At 39.9% G+C, this 15535-nt stretch overlaps 1 protein-coding gene across 2 annotated transcripts in view; it reads right to left on the reverse strand.

Annotated features, from left to right (window-relative positions):
- The window catches only part of SLIT3 (slit guidance ligand 3), a 545706-nt gene that overhangs the window by 487890 nt on the left and 42281 nt on the right, over nucleotides 1–15535 (reverse strand). For both annotated transcript variants that reach the window (XM_015585228.1, XM_015585229.2), the window contains exons 2-3: nucleotides 15220–15291; nucleotides 8927–8998 (exon numbers count right to left, since the gene is read on the reverse strand). In XM_015585228.1, the coding sequence (XP_015440714.1) occupies nucleotides 8927–8998; nucleotides 15220–15291 (144 nt within the window). The remainder of the gene's footprint in view (nucleotides 1–8926; nucleotides 8999–15219; nucleotides 15292–15535) is intronic.

Below are 15535 nucleotides of genomic sequence, written 5' to 3' on the forward strand. Positions count from 1 at the left end.
GGGAAAGAGACAGCATGGAGGATCATGGAGAACACAGCACTTCTCTTATTCCATAGAATTCCAAACCTCAGTCATAGATCCTCATCTAACTTCCAGGGAGCTTTGGAAGTGCAGACTGTATCTGTCCTTGTGCCAATGTCTCTGCACTTTGATTGTATGAAAACTGTTCACCGGTCGATTCCTTAGGAAGGGCTCCACGGGCATTATCATGCCCAAGTTCCTGAATGTTCATATTAGTCTGTTGTCATTACACTTGAACACACACACACACACACACACACACACACATTGCTCTGGTTTACATTTTATAAAATCTCTGGTTTAGAGTTTATTTCCTTAAAGAGTTATTCAACTGTATTCTGGCTTTGGTTTCAAAAGTATGCTGGAAATCTTCCCATATAAGTGTCTAACTGATGGATGTGCTTAAGAATTGTTTTCCTTTAAAATTCAATAGTTTTATTGAATGTATTTTGGTTTTAAACCTTCAGGATCTATTTTTCTAAGCATTCAGGGCCCTTTCAATATGGACCTTCAAACTATCTTTTATTTCAGGAAGTTTTTATTACTATTTGTTTTGTTTTGTTCCTTTGCTTTAGTTTTCTTCCTCAGAGAGTCATATTGTAAGTGTTAGAGCTTCTTTGACTGATTTCTGTATTTATAACTTCCTCTTAAATCCTTTTTTACCTCTTTATTAATTCCTTACTGATTTTTAAAATATTCGCTTTGCCATTTTCCATTTCTCTTACAGCATTATCCATTACATTTATTTACTCTTGAATTCCACCTAGATTAGTATATATGTATGTATTTTGGGTATAAAACAGTAACATTTCTTTTGCTTGTGAATCTGTAATTCAAGCAGGGTTTGGCATAGTCACCTGTTTCCTAAACAAACTTTTTACAGTAGAATCGATTTAGATTTACATAAAAGTTGAGAAGATAGTGCAGAGTGATCTCATATACCCTATACTCAGTTTCTCCTATTACTAACATCTTACATTAGTATAGTACATTTGCCACAGAACCAATATTGATGCGTTAGTATTAAAGTCAATACTTTATTCAGATTCCCTTAATTTTTAACATATATCGTTTGGTTTTTTTTTTTTTTTTCCTGTTTTAGGACACCATCTAGGATGCCCTATCACATTTAGTTGTCATCTTTCCTTATGCTCCTTTAGACTGTGACAGTTTCTGCCTGTCTTTGTTTTTGATGACCTAGACAGTACTGAAGAAGACTACTCAGGTGTTTTGTTTAGAATGTCCCTCAGCTGGGATGTGTCTAATGTTTTTTTTTGAGATGAGGATCATAGATGTAAACTGCTATTTTCATTGCATCATATCAAAGATACATACTATTAATATGACACCATTTTTGATATTCACCTCCATCACCTGGCTGGGGTAGTGTGTGTCGTATATACTATCCCTACTCCTCTATTCATACACTAGTTATGAAAGAAGTCACTATGCGAAGCCCCCATTTAAGGAGTAGGGAGTTATGCTCCACCCCCTTAATGGCAGAAAATCTACATAAAATACTTAGAATTCTTCTGCATGGGAGATTTCTCAACTCCCCATTTCTTTATATATTTAATCATTTATTTATATCAGTATGGACTTGTGGATATTTATTTTATACTTTGGTTATAATACAATATATTTATTTTGTTGCCATTAAATCTCTTTCAGTTTGCTCCTAAATCCTTTGACATACCGTCGTAAATGTGGGTTGTTTTTTGGGGGACAAGGGGTTGTATGGCTTTTTTAGTTTGTTTGAGTACTTCCTTTCTGGTCCAACATATCTCATGCCTCAGCTCTAGAATTAACCTATTTCTTCAAGATGCCTTAGTTTCTTTTTATTGGAGAATGGCATTAGAAACCACAATCTGGGCCCTAGGCACGCTCATTGCTAGGGCCCAGATTGTGGTTTCTAATGCCTCACTCTTGCTGACAGAGCAAAGAAATATACAAACCTATGTATAGTCACATATCAATAAATAGTTCTGTCTATATCAATCTGTATTAAGCGAAAGTATCTACATTAGGCTAAACATTTGTTCATACTCATGTCCCCAACTCTAATCTATTACTACATGAATCATTATAGTTACCTGCATTGCTTCTCTGTAACTACCATTTCAATAGCGAGAAACCTGTCCCCAACATCCACCATCCATTGTTTAATTGCAATATACATGCACAGTGATTTCAGAATTGTTAACTCACTCCCCTGTGGGAAACAACTTACTGACAAGAGTATAGTACTTAATGCTGTTCCCTTTTGGTTTTAGTCTTACAGACTTCACTCAGTTCCAAATCTACCTTTTCTCCCAACACCTTCAATGAGGTTGACTCACAGAGTCATCACAGGCTACATTCCATCTTGGGATCTTCCAATTTTCAAGATTTTAAATATTCATATGCATTAAGGTTCCCTCTTTGTGCTGTAAAATTCTATGGGTTTTGATAAATGCATGCCATGTAACTACCATTTCAGCATCCTAAGGCCCTCCTTTCCCAGGCAGCATGTGTTCAACACTCCACCGCCTCTTCTCTGAATCCCTAGCAACCACTGATCTGGAATATATAAAGCTCTGTTTAGCTTTGTAAGAAAACTGTTAAACTGTCTTCCAAAGTGGCTGTGCCATTTTGTATTTTTGCATTTTGCATTATTGAACAGCAAAAAATGAGAGTTCCTGTTAATCTGCCTCCTCACCCACAATTAGTGATGTCAGGTTTCAGTGTTTTAGCCAGTCTCAATACAAAGTGTGCAATAGTATTTCATTGTTGTTTAATCGGCATTACCCTAATGAAAAATGATGTTGAGAATTTTCTCATATGCTTATTTGCCATCTATATATCTTCTCTGGTACAGTGCCTGTTCAAATCTACTGCCCATTTCGTTTCAGGGGGGAAGCCAGGGTGGTTTGTTTTCTTATTGTTGAGTTTTGAAAATTCTTTGAATGTTTTGTACACACAAGTCCTTTATCAGATGTGTTTTGCAAAACTTTCTTCCAATCTGTGGCTTGTCGTTTTATTCTCCTAACAGTGCCCTTCACAAAACCAAAGTTTTCTATTTTAATAAAATTCTTTTTTTTTTTTTCTTTCATGGTTCATGCTTTTGGTGTTGTGTTTAAAAAAAAAAACAAAAACAAAAAAAACTCATCCCCAAACCCGAAGTCATGTAAACTTTTCTTTTATGTCTTCTTCTAGAAGTTTTAAAGTTTTATATTTTATATTTAGGATGATACATTTGAAATTTAATTTTGTGTAAGAAGTAAGGTTTGTATTTAGGTTCAATTTTTCACATGTGAACATCAAATTGTCCCAGCACCATCTGTTGGAAAACTATTCTTTCTCCATTGAATAGTCTCTGCACCTCTAAAAATCAGTTGACTATATTTGAATGGTTCTATTTCTGGGCTCTCCATTCTATTCCATTAATTTATATGTCTGTTGTTTCACCAGGACCAATACTGTCTTGATCACTGTAACTTTACAGTAAGTCTGAAACTGGATAGTGTAATTCTTCCATTTGTTGTTCTTCTTCAGTATTGGCAGTATTTTGAAATGATTTCACTTCTAAATTGTTTGAGTTCTTCACCCCTCCTTTCAAATCTCTTATCTAATCATCTAATTTCTGAGTTTTTAAAATTCAGTCTTATGTAGTATTTATAGTTTATATCATCTTAAATTTGTATAGCTAGTTTTGAACTAATCTATTATAGTTTTATTCATCTGTTTGTGAATACCTCTTTCTTGCAAGTTTCATTGTTCTATGTTGGGTATTATTAAAAGAAAGTTTCTTATTCTTTTGAAATTTTTTTTCTTATTAAAAAAACTTTATATGAGCTTTAGCCATAATCCTTTTGGTTGTTTATTTCTTAAATGAAAGAAATTTCCTCTAGTTTTATGAGGGAGAGGTAGGAAGTGATAGCTTTTATACTTTCAAGAACCTAGAGCTCATTCTTGGTTTTTCTTGCAAACTAATGAAAAATATGGCTTGTATTTTCTAAGATATGACTCTTCTGCTGATTGCTCACACTTTCATCAAGAAGTTCTCTTTGTTCCTACCATTTTTTTTCTGTTCTGATCAACTACTCCCATGAGTTTCTTATCAATGCTAGGCTTTTCACTGAAAAAGGAGACTTGTTTTGGTTAGTTTGAAGAGTTTATACATCCAGGAACACTCTAAGTACTAACAGTCATTAAACCAACTTTGTCTTCATCAACTAAGCCAAATTTGGTTGCAGTATATTCTTTTGCATGTATCGCCAAATTCATTTTGCTAATATTTTGTTAGGAAATTTGTAAAAATAGTTATGAAATATGTTAGTTTATATTTTTTCTTGAACAATCCTTGTTGGGTTTAGCTATAAAGGCTATACTGTTGAAATGACAAATATCATTCTTTTTAGAGAATAAGTTTATGATAAATTGATATTATGTAAAACTTAGGTGGAATTTACTGGTGAAGCCATCTGAGCCTAGATGTTCTTGGTGGAAGGTTTTAATTAAAGATTTAATTATTTTTATGGGTATGAAACTATACAGACTTTCTACCACTTCTTGTTTCAGTTCTCAATTTTACTTAATCTTTAAAGGCAATGAAATAAAGTTGTTCGAAATCTGCTCTTACTATCATTGTAATCTTTGTCAAATTATAAATTCATAGTTTTTCCTCCCTTTTATCTTTCATAGTGGTAATTTAGCCTTCTCTTTGTTTTCTGATCAGTCTTGCCAATTTCAGTAATTTTATTGTTTCAAGAATGAACGTTTCGCTTTTTAGATTTTTCTAATATACACACATATGTGTATAGACATACATATACACACATATATATTTCATACACTCAGGCTCTTACTGATTTCCTTCCTTCTACTTTGTTCTTTCTCTGGCTTCTTAAGATGGATACTTTCATCAAGATTTTATCCTTACTTCTTTTAAAATATATGCTATACGTAACATATATCATAAATTGAGTAATATAGCTTAAAGGCTAAACATTTTCCTCTAAGCGTGGCTTTGGCTACAATCTCCGCATTGCAATATATTGTGTTTATTAACATTTAGAAAAATATATCTTCTAATTTCCACTGTGATATGTTCTCTGACTCAGAGGTTATTTAGAAGTATATGACTCGATTTCCAAATAGTCTTAAATTTTTGATTTATTGTTTTCTTATGACTCTTGAATATTTCTGTTGTGGTCAGAGGAAATAATCCATATGATTTTAATTCTTTGACATTTGTTGGGACCTGATATCTAAACCCGTATTTGATAAACATTCCATATGCACTTGAAAAGAATGTTTATTCTACAGTTGTTTGCTTTTGTCAAAATTTGCTTTATGTATGTCTTTACTCCTTTATCATTAAGAAATAGTTCTCTTTATCACCATAATGCTTTTTTTATTTTAAAGTCTGTTTTATCTATTATTAATAGAGCCACACCAAACTTCATGTGTGATATCTTTCGTGACATCGTTTTGAAGGGACCAGGGCAGTTATCTTACAGAATGTCCCACCTACGGGATTTGTTTCCTTTTAGTTTCATTTAACTTGTTCCTCTAACCTATCTACTTCCTGGAAACAAGAAGTGAGATCGAGCTTAATTAGATTTAGGGTAAACATATTTGGCAACAATACTTCACAGGCAAGGCTTCGAATTTTTTATTTCATCATGTCAGGGACATGTTTGGATTAGATGAGATGACATATGTCAAGTGCCTAAGATGCTACCTGACGCAATAGGTAAAGTGTAGTTTCTCAACCTTAGCACTATTAACATTTTGGACTGGATAATTCGTTGTTCTGGATGCTGTCCTGTGCATTGTAGGATGCTTGGCAACATTCTTGACCTCTACTCATATTATGCCAGTAGCATCCTCCAGTTGTGATAACCAAAAATGTCTCTAGACATTGTCAAGTGTTCCTCTAGGGGGAAAAAATGGTCCCAATTGAGAACTACTAGCATAAAACAAAAACCCAAGTATTTGATAAATATTCCACAAGCATTTACTATCATATCTTGTGCAAGACTTTGAGATTAATTGCTAAATGGAAAATGATTGTTGGCCTCAACATACTCATACTTTGGGGGAAAATAATCAGGCTAATGGGGTATTAATATATGGTGTGATAAGTGCTTCAATAGGGACAGCCATGTGCTATGAGAGGAGAGGCACCTAACTCAGTCTGGAGCAGGTATCCTTTCATGGAGGAATATTCTGAGTTGAGATCTGCAGGACAGAATTCTCTCTCTTTCCCCATTAAGGCTTGAGAGATCGAACTAATAATAACCTTTCTCATAAAAATAAATACTCCAGAAATGAATTATCAAAACTCATGTAATCTGCAGCCTGTATTTCAGAATATTAATCTACCACCAAATATAGCGACATACATATGATAAGTCAGGAGTGAGAGCTTAAGATGGAATAATCGACCATCTACTTCTTTAGTTGTTCATAGCAAATACATTGTATTTTCTCATCCTACAGTTCTCAGTCTGTTTGGGGACAGACTGAATAAAACCAGATTAACACCAGTCAGGATAATGTCACACACACTCCCTCTCGCTGACAGTGAAAGGCCTCAAATGAGAGTGCCTATCCAGCTGTGCATACTAGTCAGCTGCCTAGACTTCCATTCTTCCTGACCAAGCACTTCTTCAGCTTGCAGCAGAAGTCAGAGGCTGGTTAGCTGTTCACTGAGCCTGTTTCCTCTAGTTCCTGGGCATATCACTTGACTACCTTTCCTAACATCCCCAGAAGTTTCCGTGACTGAGTTCTAGCCCAAGGTATATAAGAGTGGAAGTGACCTGTATTCCTTCCAGGTCTTGTCCGTGAAAATCTCCCATGTGCAACCCTTCATGCTGTTTTCCCTTCCACTGGCTTGATGCAGACAAGCACTGGAACCTTGGAAGCCAAGATTTAAAGATGGCAGGGCTGAGGGCTGGAGGGAACTTATGTCCCTGAGTCTTTCCTTGGGGGACAGAGGCCCAGCAATCTGGAATGCCTTTACTGGGTTTGATATGAATACGAAGTAAACGTCCACAGGGTTAAACCATGAGAGTTGAGGGTTTATCTGGTACAGCAGCTAGCGTTACCTTCCTAATTAGCCAAAGCAGAGAGAGAGCCAGGTTCAACTCACAAATGTCCCCAGTCCTCAAGACATGCACGGTATTTCAGCCATGTTCACCAAGCCAAAGAGAAATGCCTTTGCCAAAACATTTCATTGATATTCCCTGGAGTTAAACGGGTATGTGAGAGGCTATTTGCAGGGCCATTGCTAAAGATCACACTTCATCTAATGCCTGCAGCACAGAAGTATGAAAAGACGTGGGCTTTGATGTTGGACAGATGTAGCTTTGAATCTTGGCTCCCCCTGACAATTCTTTGGCTTCATCTCCCTGGGCCTCTGTTTCTTCATCTGCAAAATGAGGGTAATAACACCTCACAGGAATTTTGTGGGGATAAAATAACAGCATATAAAATACTGGCACAGTTCCTAGCCTGTCCAAAGTACTCAATTAGTTCCCTCCCAACAACCATGAAATGAATGAATTAGAAATTTATTTACCCTTCTAATCAGAAGACTAAGCAAGAGGTGGCCTTTTCACTAAGAACAGTATGTTAATCCTTCCACAGAAATGTTGACTATGTCATACAAAGGAACCAGGTCAAACAAATACTTATTTTTTTCTTGATCTAAATAAAGAGAAGAATCTAAGTTTTAAGAAACTTAAAAAAAATAAAAGCATAAAAAGAGGCAATATTCATTATTTTTACAACTATTTTCCCTAATGACATAAAAAAATGTCATTTTCAAACCAACAACAGTAGAACATATGCTGACCTGCGACCTGGCAGGAGAGCAGTAAATGAAGACAGTTCACACAACGGAGTGGGGAATAAGGGTTCTGCTGGGCAACACTCTTTTCTATTCCCGTGTCGCCTCAGATGGAATGATCACCAAGCTAACGAGTTGATGGCAGGCCCTCTACCTTACCCAAGCCCATCCCTGTGGGTGAGATTTGACACTAGGACAGGTAAATATGGGCCATCCATCTGGGTCATCCGGCGGAGCAGTGAGCTGTTGTAGTTCCCTGTACCCAGCTGCAAAGGAAGGAGTCTGAAATGTCGGGTCAACCAGGATGCGGAGGCAAGCATGGAAGAAAGCCGCCCACCAGCATGACTCAGTGCTCCTGGGGACAATCCCCACTCAGAGGGCAGAAAGCAAATATCCAGATGTTACGAGCTGCCAGATGTGATTAACTGAAGAAAGGTGAAGCTGCCCACTTAACCATCTGAGCAGCCTCCCTCATCAAAGTGACCTAAGAGTTTTCTGCAAAAGCATTAATCAACAAAACAAATGGAGGCGCCATCTATCTCCCATCCCGCCCCCTTTCCTCTCTCTCTCTCTGCTAGAGTCAGAAGAGCGGCCTATTTTTAAACCACTGGCAATGTATTCTCTCGTGGAAACGTGTGGGCTTCCTGCCACAGGCTGATGCCGGCTCAGAGGAGATACAGGCATTCTGAAGGCTGCACCCACTTGCTACCCTTCATCTCCCATGAGAATGGGGCCGAGGAGGCACAGGGAGGAGGAGAGGGCCTGAGGACGGAGGTGTCCTCTCATGCTGGTTTCCATGACAGGGCACTAACTGTGGGCCTCCTTCACCCACGAGGGAGCTCAAGGCTGGGAAGAAGAAATGCCACCCCCAGATGCCAAGTCTAGCATCTTTTAGAGAAAAAGCATTTATGTGTCTCTGAAACATGAATCTGATGTGCTTTAAATATAATAGCAAACATTTTATTAAACATTGGAGACTTTTTTTTAAGCAAGGTCGTGATGAAGCCAAATTTACAAAAAAAAAAAAAAAAAAATGCTTTTCAAAAAAGGAGGTTGTGCTGTACTTACAACCGCTCCAGCTGCTTCAGATCCTGGAAGGCACCTCTCTCGACGATGCTGACCTGGTTGTCTTCCAGGTGCCTAGAAACACAGAGGCAGCGATGGTCAAGGACAAGAGAAACTCGGGGATACGCAGGCTAGATTGTAGGCCGTGCAGGCATGGTCACTCAGCCTCTGCCACAACCCACAGGACCCCCCAGGCAGGATCAGTAAGGTGGGACAAGATAACTCACATCCCAGCTTGGTGTCACGGTAACCAGGGTTTTGCCGCCTGCACAGAAACCAATCTACCTGACAGATTGGTTTCCATGCCTCTATTTTAAGAATGTTCTCAGCAAATGTCCCCCCAAGCACTGCAGGATGTTGTACAGAAAAGGAAGAGGTAAAAGCTGCTTCCTATAAAAACCACACATATAAGCCACATCTCTTCCCTCGGAGCTCCCTCCTTCAAGGATTCAAAAATACTTCATTGGAAGGGGCCTTCTCTGCTCACTCTGTCTCTGGGTCACCTAGTAGAAAGAGTGAAGCTATTGTTGGACAACTGCCCGTGACGAAGAAAAACCAGCCCCGTGCCAGGAACTCCCTTGCCCAGGGCTTGGCTGTTCCCAACATGAGGGTGACAGTCACAAATGCTAGGGCTCCCCAGCCACCGGCTCGGCTGACCTCCAAAGTCTTCCATGCAGGTGATTAAAAACCTAAGTACTCTGCTTAAGTGGGTTTGGTTCCTGCATGTGGCATATCCTAAGAATTGAGCATACAATGAAACATTTGTTTCTCTAACTTAAAAAAATGGCAACTTAAAATGAATTAGCTGGATGGTCGGGAAAGGAAGCAATGAAACTGCATAGTTTCCATCAGGGGCTGACCCTGGTGGCTGACGGGGACTTAGTGGGGATGCAGTTCTGATTGAAGGATGTTTCTTTGGAAGGTGGAGTTTAGGAAGGGCTGTGGGTCTCTCTGGATCAGGCAGGAAGAGAGGCGCCCTGAAGCACCTGGCGGAAAGGCAAAGGAAGGCAGAGTAGCTTTGAAGAGGCTTAGCTCTCCATTCAGAGTGACTCCTTCCACGGCCCCCACCTCTGCACGTTTCACAGCCCCCTGCACTTCTTGGGCTTAACACTCTGGCCTTTGTGTTTATTCTCAGGTCTCTCTTCCCCACTGTGCCTAAGAATCAAGAGGGTAAGACCTTCTGTTCATCATCATACTCCCAGCCCTAACACAGTTGCCTAACACACTTGATAAGGGCTTACTGAATGGAAGAAAAACTGAAGAGGACTTTGAGTCACAGCACATACTGACTTTTTATCAAGGAAAAGGCTAGTCTAGGACACATGTAGTTTCTGACTTACAGATTGTCAGAGGGATGGGGTGTTTTATTTGAGCTCGATGATATTTTACATTCTTGTAAATCTGTTGCAAACAATTAAAAATCAGGATCTCTCTCTCTCTCTCTGATACACACATAGATGTGCACGCATGCACACACAGACACAGACAGACAGACAGACAGACACACACACACACACACACACACACCCACCCCACAAGAAACTCTTTTTGAAAAATCAGCCCTCCCATTTCCAAATATCAACAATTGGCCAGAAGTGAGTATGGATCAGGCAGGGCACATAGGCTCCCCAGTTGGCCTCTCTAAGACTCAGTCTCCTCATTTGTAAAATAGAAAAAAAAAAATCACATAAGTCCTTGCGAAAATAAAAATAGAATAAGGTGTGTAAATTTTCTAGCCCAGGATCTGGAGTACAATTAGAGGCTGACTTAATAAATGTTCTTTTCCTTCCCTTCTCTTCGTTTCCCACCCTGCCATATGGCAAGGAGGGCCTTGGAATGCTAATAGACTCACACTAGCACATCTTGCTAAATAGGGATTCAGTTCAGTATTAGTGACGGGTGGTTTGTTCAGCTGGGTCTTTACTATCAATCAATCCATCACAGAGCTTGTCGTCATTATTTCCCAATTATAACAAGCAACACTTGGGTGGCTGAGTGTCACATCCCCTCTGGGTTTCTGAAGGAGTCAAACTCCAACCTCCTATGATGAATCTCTTAGTTCTGTACTACTTAATCTAACGCTATTAACTTCTTTCAGAAAGGGGAGGAGAAGAAATGAAAATATATCTGTATAGATATCTGCCCCTTTCCCACTTTCCTCAGGCCTGGGAAGCTAACTTTTACCAGTTTCATCAGAAGCTTCCTTGACTCTGGCTTCTTGCTGAGTGTAGCCAATGGGAGTCACCAGCAGAACACCATGGGTAGAAGGGCAGTGAGTGAGGTTGGGAGCTTTATTCCCAGCTCTGCCCTGAAAAGTCACTTCAGGTTGACTGCATCCCTCCACCTAAGCCCGCAGGTCCTGTCAGGTAGTCCTTACCTTTGCTTAGGGTAACCACTTCCCCCGCACTGCTCAAAGCTTAGAGGTCTGTTGTTGCAGGCCCTAGGAAACTGCACTGTTTCTTCTTGGTTTCTCTTGACCTTGCCTACACCTCTGCAAATAATTCTTCACTTAGGTCTCCTCATTTGTCCTGTGTGAGTATCATCTCTTTCCTGCTAGGATTCTGACTGATAAGGTATGTAGGGCCCCTTTTAGATCTACTTTCTAGATCTTTCAGAGCCTAATTCCTGGCACTTAAAGGCTCAACAAATAATCAATATTTGCTGAATCAATGAGTCAACGAGCTGTGAACCTCCCACCCAATGAGTCAACGAGCTGTGAACCTCCCACCCAGCTTAGAACTGTATTCTAAGCTGAGATACAGTTCAGGAGCTAGTGCTAAAGCCATACCATTCTCATTTTACTGACCAGATGCAGGAGGTCAGGGGAACCAGAAAAGGCTGGACTGTCTATGGCTTGAGTCTGTTCTGAGTTAGAAGGACACAGACTCTGTTCATTTTCAGCTTTTTTGGTCTTGTTATTTTTTTATTTTTAACCCTGAATCACTTCTAAGCTGAGATACAGTTCAGGAGCTAGTGCTAAAGCCATACCATTCTCATTTTACTGACCAGATGCAGGAGGTCAGGGGAACCAGAAAAAGCTGGACTGTCTATGGCTTGAGTCTGTTCTGAGTTAGAAGGACACAGACTCTGTTCATTTTCAGCTTTTTTGGTCTTGTTATTTTTTTATTTTTAACCCTGAATCAGAATCGGAAATCGCCCCCACACGATGATGGCTGGGTGGAGTTTAGCTCTTCTATTAACCCCATTTGGGATAAAGCTGTTTCTCACACTGGGGGCATAGCAGAGTTCCTACAACAGACTACAAAGAAAGAAAACTGATGGCACCAGAAGAGATCTTTTCCTACTCCTACTCCACGGGAGAATAATTTGTTGTGGGTGATTCTTATATCTTCTCTTTGAATGCACTTTATTGGGGGGAAACTGTCTTTGAATGAAGCCCAAGTTCCCCAATCTCCATTTTATCTGCTTTTGCCCATTCACAGCACCATGTTAACAGTTCTGCTTGGAAAATGGGTGGCAAGCTCAGATTACTGAAGACGATTGAGTCTTTTCTGGCTTCACTATAAAGTATAAATAAGAAACAGATTCAGGGAATGTGCTAAGGTGTGATGAAAGCTTTCCAAAATAGATAGTTGTCTAGGTTACTCAGCTAAAAAGAAAAGATTGAGGGAAACTCTGGTTTATATGTCTAGGTGTTTTACGGGTGTTTGTTAGAAAGCATTTCAGCTAGCCCGCCTAGCAGACTTTCACAGTAATAAAGGGCCACTTTATATAGGGAGATAATGAAAGACACCACATTAATCGTCTGTAAAGTGGGAGAAGGGAGAGGGTCTTGGCATTGCTTATCAAAATAAGAAGAATGTACCAATTAACTGAAAACATAAATTGTAGTCAAAGGAATATTGTAGACTATCCAGAGGATATTAATATGATCTTTTGTGATTATTTTAAACTTTCTATTTGCAGAGAGAAGATATGGAAATTGGAATTTTTATTAGCTTTTCTGATGTAATGGTAAAATCAAAGGGTTATTTTTGACTTTGTTAGAATATGAAGCATTAGGTGAAATTTCTGACTTGTACGAAAGGAAATCTTTCACAGATGCAGGGGTTAGACATGAAAAAAAAAATAGAGAAGCTAAATGTCTGTACTTTAAGATGGCAAATGATCTGGAATCAAGTGTTTACTGTCTATATCTCCCCAATAAAAATCACCCTAAAATTGAGCCATGGAATTCCCCCACTCTTAACCCAATCTCAATTCTGATCTATGTACCTGTCGAAGCTGCCGGTCATCTGATAGACACATTACTGCTTAGAACAAAAGAAATACTTGGCAGAGAGTGGGGTCCTCCCCTCAGGGGTGGAGAGGGAGAGTACCCTGGCCAAAGACGAGAAACGCTTCGAGGGGAGAGCTTCTCCTAGCTGGGGGCCCAGCACTCAGACCCAGTGCCTCATACACTGGGGCTCAGGGAGGCTCAGGAACGCCACTTGCACCCCAGTGCTGCATTTACAAAATAGGTAGACAATTACCTTCTTGGTTTGGTTTTCTAAAACCAAACTTCCTACAATGCCAGTAAAGTGTGGCACTGCATGGAGGTTAGAAAGCGCATGACCTGGGTTCTGATTCCTCTTCCTTCAGTTACCTGCTATGTGGAGTTGGGACTGCTTAACCTATCTGAGCCTCTGTTTCCGCAGATAGGGGTTAATAACTATGTGACATAGAGCGTGGTCTGTGAAAGATACCACATATATCACTGGTTATCTTCATCATCATTACCACTATTTCTACATCAGGAAAACAGTTTTATAGAAGTAATACTCCACGAGTTGCAGTGAGAATAAACAGGAAGTTCATGAAAATGTTAAAACCACAAAGCATTATATGTGCAATTGCAAGAGTTAGAGGGACTTGTATTCATTATGGGTTGAATTACATCCCCCCAAATTCATATGTTGATGTCCTAAACCCCAGTCTATCAGAATTCGACATTCTTTTGGAGATGAGATCTTTACTGTGGTAACTGAGTTAAAGTGGGGGCATTAGGGTGTACACTAGTCCAATATGGCTGGTGTCCTTATAAAAAGGGGGAAATTCGGACACAGTGAGAGACACACGTAGAGGGAAGACAATGGAAAAAGACTCAGGGCAAAGACAACCATCCAAAAGCCAAGGAATTCCTGAGGCCTCCAGAAGCTAGAAAAGAGGCCTAGACCAGATAGATCCTTTCCTTACAGCTCTCAAAAGGGACCAACATTGCCGACACCTTAATTTTGGACTTCTGGCCTGTAGAACTGTGAGACAATAAATTTCTATTATTTAAGGCACCCAGTTTGTGGTACGTTGTTACAGCAGCCCTAGTAAACTTATATACTATTCATTTCCTATTTTACAATAAGAAAACTGAGGCCCAAAGAGGTATAGTGATTTGTCCAAGGTAACATGGGCAGTTAATTCTGAGTCTGGATCAGAACCTGGTACTTTCTGTCCCTAGAACAAAATCCGCTGCATGATAAAGGGCTATTAGTAAAAAGAAGGAGGTGGAGTCAGATATTAAGATTTTACCTGTTGCCTCTAGTAAAGATCTGCCAGCCAAGATACCATGACAAAACAAATACCAAGGCAGTGACCAAATTGCCCCAATCATGCTCCAGGTCTAGAGCTGCACTTATGGGTCAAAATCAACTTCTGAGTGAAGAAGAAAAGAGGGTCCAATTGCACCTCTCTTGGACCTCTGAATGTCTGAGACTTTTCAGTGGACAAGCACTTGTGCAGCTTCTAATCACTCAGACTTAGAGATGGGTGTTCAATACTTAGTAGTGAGACCTGATATTCCTTGTTCCCATTCCACTAATGCCCATCTCAAATTTTGCTACCTGTCTGCACAGCTGTGGGTGTTCAGCAAGGGCTCTGACCCTGTCTGACTCTCTCCCTCCCCTCTCCCCTCCTCTCCATTAAGCAACAAGATAAATGACTTTTGTCCTGATTGCTCTTTTACTGCACAGGCTGGAGAAGAAATTATAATCTCTTTGGAGGGGAAGCGTGGTTAGTCAACCTGACATCGCTGTCATCCTAGAAGCTGGACATGTTGATTTATTCGTGTATAGCCTTCTGTTTCCCCTGTCACTGTAGCTGACTTCTCCCATCGGTCTAGCCCAGCCAGCAGCATCGAGACACCTGTGAAAACCTGGGCACACTAATGAAGTATCTGCTCCAGAATGGAGAATTCCTATTGCTCAGGGCTTGGCGGTGTGATGTCAGGGCAGTGGAACATTTTCACAAGCCTGAAGAGCTGAAAATGAAAATGTTTTATTGGAGAGTCATGTGCTACTTACAAGACTCGGAGGTTCTTAAGTCCAGCGAAGTCCATCTTGGTGATCCTGGTGATATTATTTCTGTCTAGGTCACTGCAATGGAGAGCAAATTTGGGTCAGATTTTTGCAGGTTACATTTATGGTCTATTCAACCCAGATTGGCTCGGACTGGAGGGATGTTGCTTGTCAAGGAGAAGGCAATTCCAGTGATTAATGATATCCCCTGAGCATGCCCAACTAACCTTAAGGATATTGTATGGAATAAGCTATCCATTATATATGTAGTAGAGCCCTGTTATATGTAGCTGCCTGGCTTCTGGTGTCCTTTCATCAGGTA

This window comes from Pteropus alecto, unplaced genomic scaffold (genome assembly GCF_000325575.1).
Source record: "Pteropus alecto unplaced genomic scaffold, ASM32557v1 scaffold40, whole genome shotgun sequence".
Classification (NCBI taxonomy): Eukaryota; Metazoa; Chordata; class Mammalia; order Chiroptera; family Pteropodidae; genus Pteropus; species Pteropus alecto.